The sequence below is a fragment of the Ciconia boyciana genome, chromosome 11 (genome assembly GCF_034638445.1).
Source record: "Ciconia boyciana chromosome 11, ASM3463844v1, whole genome shotgun sequence".
Taxonomy (NCBI): Eukaryota; Metazoa; Chordata; class Aves; order Ciconiiformes; family Ciconiidae; genus Ciconia; species Ciconia boyciana.
In genome coordinates, this window is record NC_132944.1 from 16,533,658 (window position 1) to 16,551,741 (window position 18,084).

Consider the following 18,084-nt stretch of genomic DNA (forward strand, 5'->3'; position numbering starts at 1 on the left):
TGCAGTGTTTCTCTTTGATTTGTTTTGTGATGGTCTCACTGTCTTTGAGCCATATTTAATATCTCAGTGGGATTATTTTAATTGACAGTTATCCCTAAAAATACAGATAATCAAACTTTAATTTACTGATGATGACAAAATGCACAGAGCTGGCTCAGGTTTATTTGGCCGTACAACCGTTATTTGCAGAGAAACCCAAAGCAGGCTGGCTTGTGTTTGAGAGTATCAATCTCTCAGCAGCTAATGATTTTAAGTGAGGATGGGCTTTTGATACAATAGCTCTTCATGGCCGATGGCAGAAGACCCATTGATGGCACAGAGATTATTCACCCTCCTAAAATTAAGCGTGAGCCAATGTACTTTGCAAATTTAGGCTTAAATGTACATTAAGGGGAGGAGACGAAATCAGCCTTGTTTCTTCCCACTCCTTGTGAGGTGCCTCGTTTGGCTGTGAGCTGGAACGATTCACCCTGCGCTGGTGACCACGTGCTGGGCTGGTGTATGCCAAACCAGAGACAAGGGGAGCTCTGAGCACCCCGTAGCCCCGCTCCCACTGCGCTGGAGAGTCCCGCGCTAGGAGGGAGCAGGAAGGTCGGGGTTCGCGCTGCCCCTGGAAGGTGCCGCTCAGGGAAGCTACGTGACGATGGAGCGCTCGTGATGCCTTATTCATGTGCAGTAACCCCCTTTCAGATTTTACTTATATAATAGGGAGGCGTCAGAGAAGGGCAAATATAGCACAGTTTGTTTTCTTTCTGGGGATATCACACTCCAGCAAATTCCTCCAGCCCCTGTAGGATCGCTGTGTTTCGGCACAGACCTAGAAGGAGCTTCCACTCCAAGGACTTAAAGCAAGAGAGTAAATAAGGTTGAAAGCACAAGAAGCCCTTGGGGCCTTTTGGCGGACTGCGGATTTTGCAATGTTGACTGTTGCCTAAGAGCTCCTAAGTTATTCCTTCGGAATAAACTCTGCTTTGTGGGGCTGCCTCTCCTTCCCCGTTCCCCTCCGCTTTGCATGGTTACTAAATATTTACGACCAACATGACGTTGTGCTTGCCGTGGCTCTCCTGGTTTGCAGCTCCTGCCACGGATTGATCTGATTTTTCAAAGTTCTCACATAATTTGCAATCTTGGTTCTGACAGCTAATTACAGAAACGGGGGCCTGACAGTGCCTGCGTTTTGCAATTAGGTGAGCCCACTAAGATCTTGCTAATTGTGGGCAAGCCAGGAGAGCAGGAGCTGCGTCTGGGAGGCTGGAAATGATGTTCGGAGGGTGAGACTCTAACTAGATTAAACTGGCACGGTCCTCTGAGCCTAGGTGACTTCAAACAGGGTTTCTCTACAGATAGGGATGCTCTGATTGAATGTTTTATCCTTTTCCTTAGGGGAAGACGTTTCCTGCACATTATATAAAATGATTATTTTCATGCATTTTTTCTCCCTGTTAATCCAGTTAGTTGAAAGTGTTAGAAGTCCATTACAGGCGATAACTTTAAGAAAATACGGTTTTATCCAGACAGCTGCTCTTACGCTGATTTATTTTGTTTTATGTGTGTGTTTTGTAAGATGCACTGTGAGCACAGACTCGCTCCCAGGAGCACAGCCTCACGGCCAGGCTGTTTTTTTCCAAGACGAGCAGAGAAAGAACCAAGTCCCTGGAGTCTCCAGAAGCCCCCCCAGGAGCAGTTGTGCTCGGCTAGCAGGGGCTGCTCTTAATATCAGGCAGGGCAGCGTTTAAAAGAGAATAAATCCGTAGGGTCCCCCGCGCTGCAGCGGTTGCAGAGATGTGCCCCCACATCACGCTGGCAGAGTGCTGCTGCTCGCCCGCTGGCAGGGACCGGGCAAGGGGGTCCCCCCACACCAGCCACAGCCAAGGGTGCGACGGCATGTATTTTGGAAGGGGGACGGCTGGGTTGTCGTTCTCCAAGCAGCTGTATTTACTAGGGGCTGAAATGACGGGGGTTGGCCCCTTTCCTTCCCCTTTGCCCCATCTCCTGACCCCGTATGCCCACCCCTGCATCCCTTGGTCCCATCACAGCTGGACCCCACATCCACTCCATCCCAATACCTGCTGCCTCGGTTTCTCCTCTCTCCCTACACTTGGGATTTGGCTTGGTACCTCCAGAGGATGGGAGCAGTTTGTCACTGGATGCCCCGGCAGCTCCTGGCAGAGCGGGGCCCTGGTATTAAATCTGCCCCCAGGTGATACCAATGAGAGATGCCAGCATGGGGCACGAAGCCATCTGCTCACTCGGGCTGCTGGGAGGAGGGCTCGCTCACTTTGCGGATGCGGATTAATTTGCTGAAGTCCCTCGTGGATTGCATGAGCCGTTGTTTCTTGCAAACAGTGCATGAAGACATGCGGGGAGGCATCCCGGTACCGCAAGGTGGTCTGCGTGGATGAGAACAAGCGAGTGCAGAACAGTGGCTACTGCGACGCCAGCAAACGCCCCGCCGAAATCGAGAGCTGCAGGCTGCCGCCCTGCGAGTACGTCTGGATCACCGGGGAGTGGTCGGAGGTGAGTCCCCATCCCCACACAGGGACCTGGCCGCAGCATGCCATTCGGCACCAGGCCACGCTCTCCTCTCGCCGCCAGCCTCACTGAGATATTGCAACCCAAATCAACAGTGGCAGGGCAGTGCTGCGTGGTTTAATTATTATTTTTTGGTTTGTTTCTGTGTGCAATTTCCCTGCTGGAGAGAAAGGAGCAGGGCTGTGGGAGAAGACCAGGATATTAAAGAGTGAACGCCAGCATGCTCAGAGTCCTAGCTAATATCTAGAGGCAATTTTCTTCCGAAGCGCATCGTATCCATCAGACACCCTCCTTGGTTTTGTGCCATTTTATTTCATTTATTTATTTATGTATTTGGCTTTATTCCCATTCCCTCCCGGGGAGCTCTGGGGCCTCAGGAGCTGTGCGAGGGTCCGGGTGAGCATCCTGGGGAAAGGCGAGCCTGGACGTGGCCATGGGGACACGTCCTCCTCAGTGCTGTCTTTGGCAGAAGCGAGGACCCGACGTGAGCAAAGGCAGCAGGTTTGCCCTCGCGGCTGGGAGAGGGCTCGGAAAGGAAAATAGATGAGTTTTCTTTGCAGCAGGCGCTGCATGCGGGAGGACTCGGGCTAATCTCAGCCTGTTTCCTTCTTCAGCGAGTGAAGGATTACTTTCCACTTGGAGGAACAGCAGAGGGAAATGACAAGGCAGCTGCTGACACAGCACTGATTAAAAAGAAAGAACAAGAAAAGGGAAAAAAGAAAACATGCCGGCACTGAGGGGGAGGAGATACAAGCCACCCAAGATAGCGCAGGAGGGAGAAACGTGGAGAGTTGAGAATTTCTCGGAGCAGCCTGGTCTGCTGGGTAGTTTCCTAAGAGAAATATTAGGGTGCCTGTGAGGCTGGAGCCCTGGCCTCCCCTTGCCCAGACACCCTCTACCTGCTCCCACTGCCTGTGAGCCCCTGGGAGCACCCAGGCCCATGAAGACAGAGAGGTGGGCGAGGGCTTGCGGAGCTGGAGCTCAGCTCGCCCCAGCTCCCGCTCAGCCTTTTGGTGAGGAGGGCAGAAGCACTGTTTGTCCTCTAATTAGAAGGAAAACCTTCCCTTTCTTCCAGTTGCAGCCAAGTACCTGCAATTCAGGGTCAATCTTGACCATTTTCTTTCTCTGTGTATCCCATGGTCAAAAAAAAAAATTATTAAAAAGAAAGGAAAAAAAGAAAACAAACAAACAAAAAAGAAATCTCAAATAATAGAGGCATTCCTGAGTTCCCAAGGATCTTCTGCTCCTTTCTTTGCCCTTTGGGAGAGATAACTTGTGCTGAGGAGCCAGCCTGGAGTAGGGGGTCCTGGAGCAGCTGTAGGAGCAGCACAGGGAGGAACTGGGTGCTCAAAGGCAGTGTCGGGTGCCAGCCCACTCATAGCCACTCACAATACTCATGGCTGACTTAAATAGTTACTAGTGATCCCTCGGAGCAGCTTGCAGTGTTAAAAGCTGGCAAGCCTGCTTTTCCTTCCTGTTTCCGGCAGCTTTCCCAAAGCATGTGGTGCTAACAGGCGCTTCCTCTGCCCGCAGTGCTCCGTCACGTGCGGGAAGGGATACAGGCAGCGCCTGGTGTCCTGCAGCGAGATTTACACCGGGAAGGACCACTACGAGTACGGGTACCAGAACACGGTCAACTGTCCTGGCACACAGCCGCCCAACATCCAGCCCTGCTACCTTGGGGAGTGCCCTGTCTCGGCGTCCTGGCGCGTCGGCAACTGGGGAAGCGTAAGTTTGGCAAACTTCTTTTAAGTGAAAAAATTGAAACAGACTTATTTTTCTTTACACCGGGGACACAGCCTGAAGGTTTGGCAGGGGAATGTTTAAGAGCTGCATAAATTAATGCAATCAATACCCTCGTGCAGCAGCAGCCCCAGTGTGTGTAGGGCTCCATGCTCCAGACTGAACCCCATCGTGTGGGGGAGTCCCAGCAGCCACAAGTAGAGTCATGATCTCCATGAAAATTTGGATGTAGCCAAAATTTGTGGCAATGTTGATGGTCATGCTGAATGCTTGGTCAGAAAGTTGGTCATTGCTAGAAAACAAGGGTTTGAAAGACTTGTGCTAGAGGGATTGATGGATAGCTGGCAACTGGGGTTGATCCCACTTGGCCACGTGTAAGAGCAAGACTTGGGAACCACCAATAGGCCAAAACACTGGTAATTTGAGCCTTAAAAGGCTTTTTCTTTTTTTTTTTTTCCCCTTCCTTCTTACAAATGCTGGGACAGGGCAGGGGAAAGAACTTAGCCTTTCTGCTAAAGTTATTTGTGTTGAGCCTCTTCTGGGGCCTGAACTACAAGATCAAATTTTAGTTAAGGTGATAACATTTCACTTCTTTGGGCTTCTGACATTCTTTGAGATGTGGTGTTTCTCCCATAAATTTGATTTATTAACCCAACTCACGCATTTGTAGGAATTTGTCAAACCTTTACGAGGCAACAAGGGTCAAGTCAAGCAAAACGTAGTGGAAGTTGTCACAGTAAATGGCAGAGCTGTTTGAAACCTAAGTTCCTCCTGCCCCATAGGAAGCTTCAGATCCTCCCTTCGAGCCAGGACAGAGGAGGTACAGCAAAGAGCTCAGCCTCAATTAATTGGTATTTTCCCCCAGAATTTCAGTGGAAAATGTCCAACTCGTTAATACAACTTAATTGCGACGAGTATCCATACCAGAGGGCAAAACCTTTCTCCTCTTTGAGCTGCTGAACATCCCAGTGACTACCAAGTGCCACGACCCTTCTCATCTCTGATTTTCAAAGGGCTTTAATGTAAAATACCATCAACTTTGATAGACAAAGAGAGTCCTGCTCAGCTCAGTTAAGTTTCATGGACTTGGACTTGATAAAGAGTAAATGCCAAGTTGCAAATACTGTGAGCCGTTGAAGACAGTCTCCTTCATGGTGTGCTCCTTTAGACTAATAGTTTCTAAATAGATGAGCAGCATCATTTTCTTGGCAGCCTAACCTGGTACCTGTAGAAAGAGCTAATTTTCAGTTCTCAAGTACTGAAAGAACAAGTTGCGGAGGGGGAGCAAGATGCTCCCACCTCCCATCGCCCATGCTTAGTGGCAGCCAGCACGGACAAGCTGCCGCTCAGTAGCTCCAGTAACTTGTGTAATTTCAGCCTTAAGATTGGCCTTGATTTGGGCTGTTTGAGGATGACCCAGTGTTTGCGCAGGTTTAGCCGTTTTTCCAGAGGGTGAGGGGAGAGAGAGTTTGGAGGCTGTGGGGTTTTTGGTGCAATTTGGATAGAAAACAACAAACCACGTCATGTTTGTTCAGAGGCCCCTGTCAGTCCCAAGCAATGTCTCCCAGCCACCAGGAGAGGATTTCTACCATTCAGGCCTTCTGGTGAACGTTTCTCTCTTGTATGACCTTCCTAGTGTGAAAAAGAAACAATTTAATGTGAGTGCATGGTTCACCTTAACCAATACTGCCTCATCCTGTCAAGTGTTTAAGTGCTAAGCGAAGTTCAGTAGTCTTCTTGAAATAATTAGTGACAATGATAATAATGAAGGGATTAATAATAAAAGGGATTACTTGTCTGATTAAAATTAAGCCTGTGTTTGAACACTTTGCAGGACTGGGGCCTTTGCTGCCGTCTCTTCATGCAAGGGAAACGGGCTGTCTCTGTTCTTCTGGAGCCCGGAAACCCTTGAGATAAAATACGAATCTCTGTCTTCTTCTGACTTGCAGTGCTCCGTCACCTGTGGAGTTGGAGTCATGCACCGCTCCGTGCAGTGTTTGACGAACAATGACCAGGTCAGCAGCTTGTGCCATGCAGAGCTGAAACCCGAAGAGAGGAGGACATGCCACAACGTCCATGACTGTAAGTCTGCAGATTTGTACCTTCCTTTGCCTTTCTCATGGCTTGAGCATCTGTTCCCATCAAACTTCTAGAGATGTGCAGTATTTCCAGGCATTGGGAGCCATCCAACTAAGCACTAAGGCACTTCAGGGAGACCTCTTAAAAATAAACTAGGTGTTTTGATGCTTTTGATCCCTCACAGTGTTACAAAAGAAATTTTGATGTACAGTTGCTCAGTGACTACAAGTATTTCTGTTTTGTTTCAGGTGAATTACCAAGGAGTTGCAAAGATGTTAAAAATCTCAAAGGTGTCACTGAAGATGGCGAATATTTCCTTCAAGTCAAAGGAAAGATGTTAAAGGTGCGTTTCAGCAACAGACTGATAGTTAATGCATTTCCCAAAGGTGAAGAGGACCCCGTGTGTGCTCTTCACTTCCACTCTTGGATTTTCTACCTTCAGTTTTCTCGGCCGTCCCTTTGCACATGATACCTGACAAAATTCTGGCTTCTCTCTCTCAGGTGTATTGCTCTGGGATGCAGACTGACAGCCCAAAGGAGTACGTGACCCTTGTAAATGGGGATGCAGAGAATTTTTCAGAAGTGTATGGATACAGGTAAGAAATCCCTTAATACTGAGCTTCACAATATTTTTGTTTTCCATGGCAATATTTCCCAGTCATGAGTAGAAAGGGTTTTCTTTTGATTTAGATTGCATAACCCGACTGAGTGTCCGTATAACGGGAGCAGACGAGAAGACTGCCAGTGTAGGAAAGATTACACAGCAGCTGGTTTTTCCACCTTCAGCAAAGTAAGGCTGGACCTGAACACTATGCAAATAATAAGTGAGTAAAAACAGGGCCTTGCCATTAAAAAAAAAATGTTTATTTTACACAAATATAGCTGTAACTACAAACAAGCAGTAGTACTCGAGTGGGCAATATTCCTGAGCTCTCCTGTTAAAAGCTGCTTTTAAACTTGGTCACCTGTTTGCTGCTTTACACGTAGAGACTGCGACTTGAGTATATCAGAGATGCTCATGCTATTTCTCTGTAATATGGGAAAATATTAAGACAGTTGCTCGTGCATCTGCTATACAGAATGGATATTTGCGTGCTCCCAGCAGGCCAGTGTATTTTTGGAAGGATTTTATTTCATTTGGTCTCCTATTTTCAGACTGGACTCGGGCAGAAAGCTTAACCAGGGAGCAGCTGGCCCCCCGTTTTACACACAGAAGTGTCAGGAAATCCCAGAGCAGGGGTCGGACGCTGCTCCCTCCGGGCCAGGGCGGAGATGGCTCTTGGCAGAGCCAGACCATGGGGAAATAACTTGTGTGGAGGGTGATGGAGCTGGGGCTGTGGACTTGCAGGGGAGGAGGGGACTGTAGCCTTGCAAGTGGTACCCTGTCTCTCTTGTCATTGATGGGAGCTGGGAGCCATCCCGCCGCCCCAGAGCCCGCAGCATCGCATAGGGTTGGGGTGTCAGTCCCCCCGGCTCCAGGGAAGCTATCAGTTTCCAGCAAATGTTTTAAAAATACAACATATTGTTGGGGGTTCATTCAGTAAATAGCGGAGATTTTTTAGCAAATCAAAATCCTTCCTTGTAAAATGACTCTTTATCTGATAAGGCTTTTTTATCACTTAATTTTCAAGCCATGAGACCTCCCAGTCTATCAATCTGTAAAAAGCTGCTAATAGTCTGTAAAAGCTCCCAGGTAAAGGTCTCAAAGGAACCACCCTCAGGGAATTTGATACCAGCTCCCTTTGAATTTCAAAAGGAGCTGGGCACCTACCTCTGTCAGGCAGGAGCTATCTCACATCCCCATCTAAATGAGTCTCGGTTACTTGAGATCTCTCCAGAGCAAAATACCCCAATTCCCTTTGAAACCCCGACCCCTGGGCTGGGGCAGCCAGGGGAGCACAGAGATGGTTGGATGCCTTTGTTTAAAAGGGAGATTTAGGAGGTCCCATGGCCTTCTTGAAAGCGGGGAATTTTCTGATAGAGAAATAAAACCCATGTCATGGGTTCGAGTTTTGTTGTTATTTATACCTAGGCCCTAAATTACCAATGTACTTAAACTGAGCTGTAAATATTGAGCGTGTAAGTGTCCTGTTGAATTCAGGGCTCACGTGCTGGGAGTCACATGTGGGATGAATTGGGAGATTTAATGTTAAAGATTCAGCAGTCTTGACTCTCAAGATTAATGTATGAAACCAGCTTTAGTGAATTTAAACATTAGCGAAGAGCATGTTTACATTTATTTTGTCTCTCCCTGCATCTTTCTTTCCGTGTTATTCACCAACTGTTCTCCACAGCGACTGATTTACAGTTTGCACGGACACATGATGGACGACCCGTTCCTTATGCCACTGCTGGGGACTGCTACAGTGCAGCCAAATGCCCGCAGGTATTTGACAATAGCATTTCGTAGGAATTGGTGCCATTTGTTTTGTTCAGGCCCTCTATTAATTACTGCTGATCGCATCAGCCCAACACCAGTGAGTGTCACGTTCTCATCTCAGTGGTCGGAAGCTTTTCCCTTTGTCCGTGCAGAAAGCACTCTCCATTTTCCATATGGGAAAAGGTCAGGTTATTATCAGACCATCATCAGGGCTGGCTAGGGGACATTCCCCAGGGCTCCCGCAGTCCCCTGCGGGTGCACAAACAGTCGACAGTAAAGGAGAAAAAGAAGAAGAAATAAGCTGTGGGAGAAGGGCTGGACTTTGCACGTATAGTTGAAGGTAGGGGGATCAGTCTGTGGCAGAGCTTGGTGGAAATGCTGGGCAGGGAGAGCAGTAGTGAATCAGGCCATCGGGGTGCCCTGGGTCCCTGCCTCTGCATTCCGCAGCCTCGTATCTGCTGAAACTGCTGTTTGCAGGGGTGCGGGAAGATGGGCGAGATAACCCCTCTGGATGGAGAAGGCAGCAGACAGTCAGCAGGACTCCTGCCAAGCCAGCTCAGGGGCGGGATGCCCGAGAAGCAGGAACATTTGCAGGGCAGGAACAGGTCGGGTTTCTGCTGCTGGACCGATGGACTCCGTCGGTCAGAGACTGCAATGGTGCTCGCCAGCCGCTCTCCCACCATCCCCACGCCCTGCTGCTTATTTTCACAGCAGCCAGGTGGGATGACCACTAGCTCTGCTTCGGGGCTGGGAAAACACTGACAAAGTGAAGGCAGTGCCTGCACATGAGGGCAAATCCAGCCTGTCCCAGCACCACGGGGTGCCCGGCCACAAAAGCACAGAGCTGGGCACAGGCTAAGTCGCATCCTCAATAGCTTCAGGAGGCGACACAGGACATCCAGCCCAGTCGCTTGGAAGAAACAGGCTTTCTTGAAAGTCTTTAGGAGACTAATTAACACTGTGCTACAGGTGGCTTGTTCCGTGTCCCCAGCACACCTAGTTTCTGTGGAGCTGGGGGATGATAAGTGGCATGTTTGGATAGTCCGAGGTATTGGGTAGACCATATGTGCAAAGGGCATTAAGTAGGGAGTTGCAGCAACAGACGGCAGAGGGCAAACCATCTCCTTCCCTCCCTACTTTTGGAGCTGACACTTTTCTGCACAGCTCAGCAGCTTAGGGATTGACTTCTTACCTCGGGAAGGCTCATGAATGTTAATATCCACCCACCTGACCCAGACAGTTTGCTCCTTGCAGAAAATCAACATTCCCAGGGCAGCAAGTGCAGGGAGTGAAGCTAACAGCCATCTGGTACCGCACGGCCATGCTGGGCTGAGGGTCAGCCTGGGGATGTGGCCACAGGATCCCTCCTTGGGTCCAAAACAGGCAGGGCTGGGGTCTGCCATGGGGGTAAAGGGAAGGCCGGGGAGATCTGCGTTGGATGCAGACATAGCCCTTAATTTTCCCCCTTTTTGTGCATTTTGAGACAGGGTGGAATGAAGTGAAGGACATTTTTAAGAAATAAACAAATGGAAGAGTTTTGATTTTACTGAAGTCTGGGGCGGGGAGGGAGGGAAAGCCCAGTGGAAAAAAAGGAAAATAAGGACAAGTGTGCCCTCTCCAGTTGAGGAAGGAGCAGCGAGAGCGGCTGCAGCGCATCCCTGGGGTACCTTTCCCATCACTGCTGGAGCACGTCAGGCTCCGCAGTTTGCCATGGAAAAGCCAAGAATGCCCTCAGCCGGCAAACTGCGAAAAAGCAGTGAAAAACCAAGATAAAGCCCCTCCTTCCCTGCAGCCACCAACGAGAAGGAAATTCCTAGCCTGAGACATGCTGTGATTTGTACGATATGTGCTAATCACTATCAGAGCGATAGAAAAAATTGAAAACGTTGCCAGCAAGATCCTGGTAGAAAAGTGACACCGTGGCAAAAGCACGGAATTTTGAGATAACCAGCCTCATCTGCTTGTTTTTTAGGGTCGCTTCAGCATAGACCTTTACGGGACAGGCCTGTCCTTAATGGGAACGGCAAAGTGGCTCTCACAAGGGAATTATGCAGTGTCGGAAATTCAAAAATCGCCAGTAAGTTGTAATTTTAATTATGGTTATACCTGCTCATGAGAAGTTTCTAATTGTTGTCTTTCGTGGCAACATCTTCCAAGTAGAGGCTAACAAAAATCTAACGTCCGACATCAGAAGTGAAGTGTTGCCCGTAATTGTATGTGAGGTGGGGGGGCCCTCGTGGGTTTAAGTTGATTTGAGTTATTGCAATTAATTAGTGAGCCTGCTTAACCGTGAAGCTGAAAATGCTGAGTGCTGTGGGGCAGACATATCCTTAATTAGTTGTCTGAGATGTCCGGCATGGAGCGTGCATCGCACGGAGTGTGTGTCACACGGCAGGCAGGAGCAGGGCACACAGGGTCAGGGCTGCAGAGCGGGGCTTGACCTGCCGGAGAGGGTCCGGGTGCCAGGTGAGTGCCCTGAGTAGGAATTGTTCCCAAAACATTGCTAATAAAGTGTGGCGGACGTGGACCTTCCCAATGGGCTGGTCTGGGTTTGTCTCCTTGGGAGAGACCCGAGTCACCCGAGCTCCGGTGAGCTGGGGCTGCCCCACAGCACACTGCACGCCAGGGCACCGTCCCCTGCGGCTGCCTGAGGCTCTGCTGACCCTGAGGCCTCCGGGTAAGCCAGGCAGGCCTTCAGAATCACTCCACAGCCAAATTTGAACTTATACGGCTTAGTTTGCCTGCCCATTAACCCCTCCGCTGCTGTGTGCCTTTGCACCGTTGCTCCTGTGTCATGTTCTGAAATTGGAGAAACCCGGGATCGCTTTTTTGGCTGTTACTTCATGTGAGTCATCCTGATTGCCCCTGTTAGAACTCTCCTAAGGAGGTCACCATAGTCATTTAACAAAAAGCAATTTGCAAAATATCCTCTCCTGTACTGCTTTCAATCTCCCTGGCTCTGGGAAGCCCCTTGAGCCCATAAGCCTCGTCAGTGATGGGGCTCTTAAAGGAGCATTAAACGCTACTGGTCCAACCATGCTGCAGCAAAATATCCTCCTGTACAGGTAGAAGAGGACCAGCACAGACCCCATGAGTTAGTTCTGGCAGGTGCTTTGCTATTCTCCTCCTCTTCCAAAAGGAGAAACCCGGGCAGCCGACTGGGGTTGTGGAGAGCAGCCACAATCACGGTGTCATGGTTTAACCCCAGCCAGCATCTAAGCCCACCCAGCCGCTCGCTCACTCCCCCCCGGTGGGATGGGGGAGAGAATCAGAAGGGTAAAAGTGAGAAAACTCATGGGTTGAGATAAAGACAGTTTAATAGGGAAAACAAAAGCCATGTATGCAGGCAAAGCAAAACAAGGAATCCCTTCACTCCTTCCCATGGGCAGGCAGGTGTTCAGCCATCTCCAGGAAAGCAGGGCTCCAGCATGCGTAATGGTGACTTGGGAAGACAAACACCATCACTCCGAACATCCCCCCTTCCTTCTTCTTCCCCAGCTTTATACACTGAGCATGACACCATATGGTATGGAATAGCCCTTGGGCCAGTTGGGGTCAGCTGTCCCAGCCGTGTCCCCTCCCAGCTTCTTGTGCGCCTGGCAGAGCATGGGAAGCTGAAAAGTCCTTGATTTAGTATAAGCACTGCTTAGCAACAACTAAAACATCCCTGTGTTATCAACCCTGTTTTCAGCACAAATCCAAAACATAGCCCCATACTATAAAGAAAATTAACTCTATCTCACCTGAAACCAGGACACACGGCTGGCAGAATTAAAACAAACTTTAAGGGACAGGGGTCTAAGAGACAACTCTTACCTCTATCACCCAGTGGCATCTGTCAAACGCTGTTCCAGGGGTGTAATTGCCCACAGGAGCAGAAGAAAGGCATAGCGAGAAGAGATGATAGCAGCCTGCTGCAATCACAGAACAATAGTGTCAAGGGCAGGATGGAGCTCATTTAAAATAAATGCTTTGTGCCAGCTTGTCCTGCACTGAAGTCCAATTTTCTGGTAATTGAGGGTTGAATTCCCCTCAAGGACTCTCTGTCCATTGTAATGACCAAGAGGCAAAGGACTCTGCAGAGGTGCGATAAGGAAGGCCAGATGGAGATACGAATCTCCTGACTCAAGACCGGAGTGGCATCACGCTTGTTGGGCTCTCCTGGAGACCGGGCCAACCTCAGGACCACTCCACATCTTCCTTTGTCTTTTCTGGCTGTGGAAATGCAGAGCTGAGGGGGGACGGCACCTTAGCAAGTGGCATAGCCTCACCCCATCACTTTCCCTCTCGTCTTGGCTCTGGAGCCACTCCAGGCCTTTCCCTTCCAAATGGATGATTCTTGGTATTGATATCCTTCCTGTGCCCTTCATGTGCTCAGGCACAACTGAGGTGCTGTTGTTGTCTAGATGCGGTTTTTCTCTTGCGTGATCCAAGTTTTCCACTCATTACAGTTATTCACTCTGGGCAAACTGGAGAAAGCAGATACCCTTGAGATATCCCTCCAAATGGCCTTCTCCTTGGGCATCTCTCAATGTAATAAATCAAAACTACCCTTTCTTATTTGTGTTCACCATCTGACCTGGTAGCACTACAGGGAATTACATTTGCATATTTTTAAATATAACAGTGATTTTTGTAGATTGATTTAGGCATAATTTATTTTCCTTCCAAGACTTCCATTTCCTTCCATTTTCTATTAAAAAGCCTGGCTAGAATAACCTGGATCTGGCCCTTTCACAGCATGGAATTCCTGAGCCCTTACGTGAGATGTTATTTCTGATTTTGCCTGCAGGATGGTACCAAAGTAGTAGGAAAATGTGGCGGTTACTGTGGGAAATGTACTCCATCATCTGGAACAGGCCTCGATGTTCAGGTGTTATAGCGATGGTGAGTTCCCAGCTGCTTCTGCACAAAGGGGAATCTTCCCAAAAGCGTCCTGAAGGAGCAGATCAGGCCACGCTTGCAAAAGCACTCATGCACCGAGTGCATCGGTGACAGCCACCCACCCCATGCAGCATCCGGGGAGCAATGGGATCCGGTGCTCCCAGTCCTCGCTTCCCCCAGTAACGCCCGTGGGTCTAACGCTCAGCTGGAAACGCACTTCCCGCCTCGCTGGCATCCGCTTTGGCTCCGCTCTCGTGCTGATGTCTCTAGTTACAGGTTTCAGAGGCGAAGCTGATGATCTGACTCTAATGTGCACCTTGTCGGTATTTTCCAGGTTCTCCAAGAGCAGCCAGCAGAGATGAGACGGATGAAGGATAGCGATGCAATACCTCTGCCTTCCACTTTTTTGTCTGTTTATGTGTGTATATAGATCGCATATTCTTAATGTACAGTATAATATTTATGTTTGGAATTATTTATTTTGATTTAATATTTTTGTACGTAAAATCATTATATTAAGGCTGCTTTTACTATTTTTATTTTTTATTGTTAAATCCTGCAGTCAAACCACTGCATTTTGCATACTCTACATTATATGTAGCATTATGACAAGTGATACTTTATTGTCACTGTATTCAGTTGTTTACTTTCAATCAGTAATTTTCCTTCAGTTACGGGCTGCTTTGGCCCTCTACGGTGCTACACAATCTGCATAGGGGTATTTTTGGCATTTCAATCTGTCTTTATGTAAGGAAAATAGACAAGATGTGCTTAAATTTTATTTTTAGGGATTAGGCCAACAGCACTCAAGGAAAACATGACAATGAATACAGTGCTAGTTGCATTAGCAATCTTTATCTTTAAGGTATGTTTTGAATTTCACATGACCTCTGTGGCCAGTGCTAAAAGCACTGGTTTGGTGCTAACATGATATTTATTAATGCTCTGTAGTTTTAGTTAATCCAGTGCCTTTATCAGTGAAAAAAGGAAGAAAGCAGAAAAAATTGTGCGGCACTTCAAATAAATTAAGATCTACCCCAGGTTTAGGAAAATTCCTGCAGATGGATCTTCAGCTCAAGCCCCTTTTTCGGAGGGCTCCGAAGGGAACTCGCTTTTTAAAAAAACATCTATTTGTCTCCTAATTGCATGTGCCACTGTGCTTCCTGGCTCCATCTGGAAGCGGGGTATTAACTCATCCCAGCCAGGCTGATCAGGCCATATGTTTCCCTGGGCTGTGTGCTGAGAAGCGCTGCAGTTTCTTGTGGACGTTGTCACAAAATCCTAACGTGAAGCCAAAAGCACCCCTGCCATGTTATCTCCCTGCGGGGCCGGTGAGGAGCATGGGCTCTGCGGCAGGGGGTGGGGGACAGCGTGCCCAGCCAAGCCGTCCCTTCCTTTTGGCGGGGGGACTCCATTGCAGGCACCTGCAGCGTTTCCCCAGCTTCCTACTCACTCACAGACCATCTGCAAAGGGAGGCTTCAGCACTGGCTCTGCCTCGTTTCAACAAGATCACTCTGTACTTACAGATAACTCTGCCCCCCCCCTTCAAAAACAGGCTGCTTTACGCCTACTTCTGTGTTGCTTCGGATCTTCCTGGTAAGGCATCTGCGCTCCTTGCCTATCCGCCATCCTGTGTACAACCAGACCTTTAGCGTTGGCTTTTTTTTATTTTAAATTGAGGAGACAGCTCCCATCGGCGCAGGACGCGGCTGTGTGATGGCTCCCGCCTGTACATAGCCCGCCGCCTGTGGCACGCCACGTTTTTGCAGAGCTTCGTAGCACGTTGAACGGGGGTGATGTGACCAGATTATTTTTGTAGTCTATGACTATGTCCCTTATCTCTTTCTCCACAATTTTACTTAGCGATAGGAAGATGCTGCCCCATCGCCTTGTATGTCGGGGCAGCCAGGAGCACAAAGTACACGGAAAGGAAGCTTTTCAGCGCAAAATTGCCAGCAGTTTGGAAAACTAAAGAGGCTTCTCTGCTACTTCAGATAAGTCTTGCAATTTTGGATGCAAATAGTGAACAAACCCAACCTCGGGATCTCGTGTGAGTCTTTTGCAGAGCTCCCCAAAGGATGTGTAATCGGTCTGTTACAAAACGGTCGGATCGATAGTGATAAACGATCCGATCCCTGGATTCGTAGCCCATGTGTGTGCGGGGCTGTGTTCAGCCTGCAGAGTGAAACCTGTCGGCTGGACAGTCGGGGATCGACGCATTCGCATCAGCTGGGAGACATCTCGCAGGCGAGCAGGGCTGTGTTCCTGCACAGCAGCTGAAGAACTGGTGCTCCACGCTTATTTTGTGTGTGCCTCTGCCGCTCTTACTAATATTCAGACTCAGAGGAAAGAATGAGACTCTTACCCATAATTTGGGTTTTTTAGCTTAATAGCACATAAGTAGATATGATCATAGAAAGACTGATATTTCACCTACGTTGTATGTCTATGCATAACAATAATAAATTCTACCTTTCTGAGAAAAATGCCAAAAATACCATTTCAAAGGTGAAAGAAAAGGGAAAAAGGGAAAGGGAAAGGGGAAAAGGGAAAGAGAAAGAGGAAAAATGGAAAGGGGAAAGGAGTAGCAATGGAATAGTGATTTTTTTAATGATAATTGCTTATGTATAACTTCTGTAGGGGAAAAGGGAAAATTGCACTATGAACTTTAGAAAGAAACAGTGGTGCTTAGAAAGTACAGGCTTATTATATTTTCTCTAATGAAGTGAATGGCTATTTATAAAAAGAAATATTATTTTGACCTGTACGTGTTCATTTCTACCATTTAGTTTCATAGCAGCTATTAACAGAGCAAGAGAAACCTAAAAAAATATTAAATAAACTATAAGGGAAAAAGATGATAGAGCACTGATCCTGTGGTTCATTAATGGGCTTCATTAAATAGGAAGAGACTTTGAGGACCAGCGACATTAGACATTTCTTGTTCAGGAAACAACTCTGGGTTTTGTATATCAATGCCATTATTTTTCTACAAACTGGGGGTTTTTTTGCAAGCACTTTCCTGTACAGTGTTTCTTTTCTTTCTGCTTATGCTCAAAAGGAAATGAAAAGACCCGCAAGACGTGTCCGTATGGTCTTTCTGCATTTGCCATCGTATTTCAATACCTGTGTGCTATTATAGAGGCAACATACTTTGTACACAAGGAAATAATACATTGAATGGTAAACATTCCTTTCTGTGCTGGTGTTTATTTCCAAGCTTTGGGTTCCTTGTTTGATTGTCCCGTGCAACAGGAACGAGGGAAGGCAATAATGTTGTTTATATGGAGCCCTGCCCCAAGCCCGCATTGGAGTCTGTGGTCCAGGGACCATCCTGGAGAATGGCCATGGCCATCCACCCGAGCCCTGCCGGTCGGATAGACTGATGCTTCCCTATTTCTGTCCGGAGGAGGAATGGCCCGAGGTACAGAACGTACACGAGCGTATCGGAGAGGTGCCCCGTGCGCTACTCGGAGGTGCCTGGTGACCAGCTGGTGCTGCCATCCACGCACCAGGGACATCCCTTGCCATGGGACGATAAGGGAACCAAACAGTTCATTTTGCAAATGTTTTTGAAGAATGAGTTGGGATACTGGACCTGGTCCACACCACTAGCAGTGCTGTTTAAAGAAATCTGCAAAAAAAAAATCAACTTTTCTAAGTTTGAAAAGATAGTATCAAATATTCGCACCTCGAATGCTGTGTTCAGTTTTGGGCCCCCCACTACAAGAGAGACATTGAGGTGCTGGAGCGTGTCCAGAGAAGGGCAACGAAGCTGGTGAAGGGTCTGGAGCACAAGGCTGATGGGGAGCGGCTGAGGGAACTGGGGTTGTTCAGCCTGGAGAAAAGGAGGCTGAGGGGAGATCTTATTGCTCTCTACAACTGCCTGAAAGGAGGTTGTAGAGAGGAGGGGTCGGTCTCTTCTCCCAGGTAACAAGTGATAGGACGAGAGGAAATGGCCTCAAGTTGCGCCAGGGGAGGTTTAGATTGGGTATTAGGAAAAATTTCTTCCCTGAAAGGGTTATCAAGCATTGGAACAGGCTGCCCAGGGAAGTGGTTGAGTCCCCATCCCTGGAGGTATTTAAAAGACGTTTGGATGAGGTGCTTAGGGACGTGGTGTAGTGGTGGACTTGGTAGTGTTAGGTTAACGGTTGGACTCGATGATCTTAAAGATCTTCTCCAACCTATACAATTCTGTGATTCTGTGAAATACACAAGAAAATTCAGGTAGAATAAATTTGGGTTAAAAGGAAGCAAACGTGGGGACGGGCTCCCAGGAGGGCAACCAAGTGACAAGCTGCAGCCAGAGTCTGGCATCACCTCTGCCCCAGAGGCTGCAAGTAAGAGTGAAGAAGTTGCATTTTTCTGTCCTCCCTTGTATGTTCCTCTTGCTTTGTCTCAGAAAATGCAGCAGATCTCTTAGCACTGGCAGCTCCAGCCTTTTTCAGCTTCTATGTTTTTAATC

At 48.2% G+C, this 18,084-nt stretch overlaps 1 protein-coding gene across 8 annotated transcripts in view; it reads left to right on the forward strand.

Moving 5' to 3' along the window:
* The window catches only part of ADAMTS9 (ADAM metallopeptidase with thrombospondin type 1 motif 9), an 84,875-nt gene extending 68,096 nt beyond the window's left edge, over positions 1–16,779 (forward strand). For 5 of the 8 annotated variants that reach the window (XM_072875739.1, XM_072875741.1, XM_072875742.1 and 2 more), the window contains 10 exons: positions 2,347–2,517; positions 4,066–4,260; positions 6,225–6,357; positions 6,603–6,697; positions 6,856–6,950; positions 7,045–7,178; positions 8,649–8,740; positions 10,707–10,811; positions 13,527–13,621; positions 13,953–16,779. In XM_072875739.1, coding sequence (XP_072731840.1) covers positions 2,347–2,517; positions 4,066–4,260; positions 6,225–6,357; positions 6,603–6,697; positions 6,856–6,950; positions 7,045–7,178; positions 8,649–8,740; positions 10,707–10,811; positions 13,527–13,616 — 1,110 coding nt within the window. In that variant the 3' untranslated portion in view covers positions 13,617–13,621; positions 13,953–16,779. Of the gene's footprint in view, positions 1–2,346; positions 2,518–4,065; positions 4,261–6,224; positions 6,358–6,602; positions 6,698–6,855; positions 6,951–7,026; positions 7,179–8,648; positions 8,741–10,706; positions 10,812–13,526; positions 13,622–13,952 lie in introns of those variants that run through there. The other 3 variants (XR_012044554.1, XR_012044555.1, XM_072875743.1) reach the window with 3 other exon arrangements.
* Positions 16,780–18,084: the final 1,305 nt, after the last annotated feature.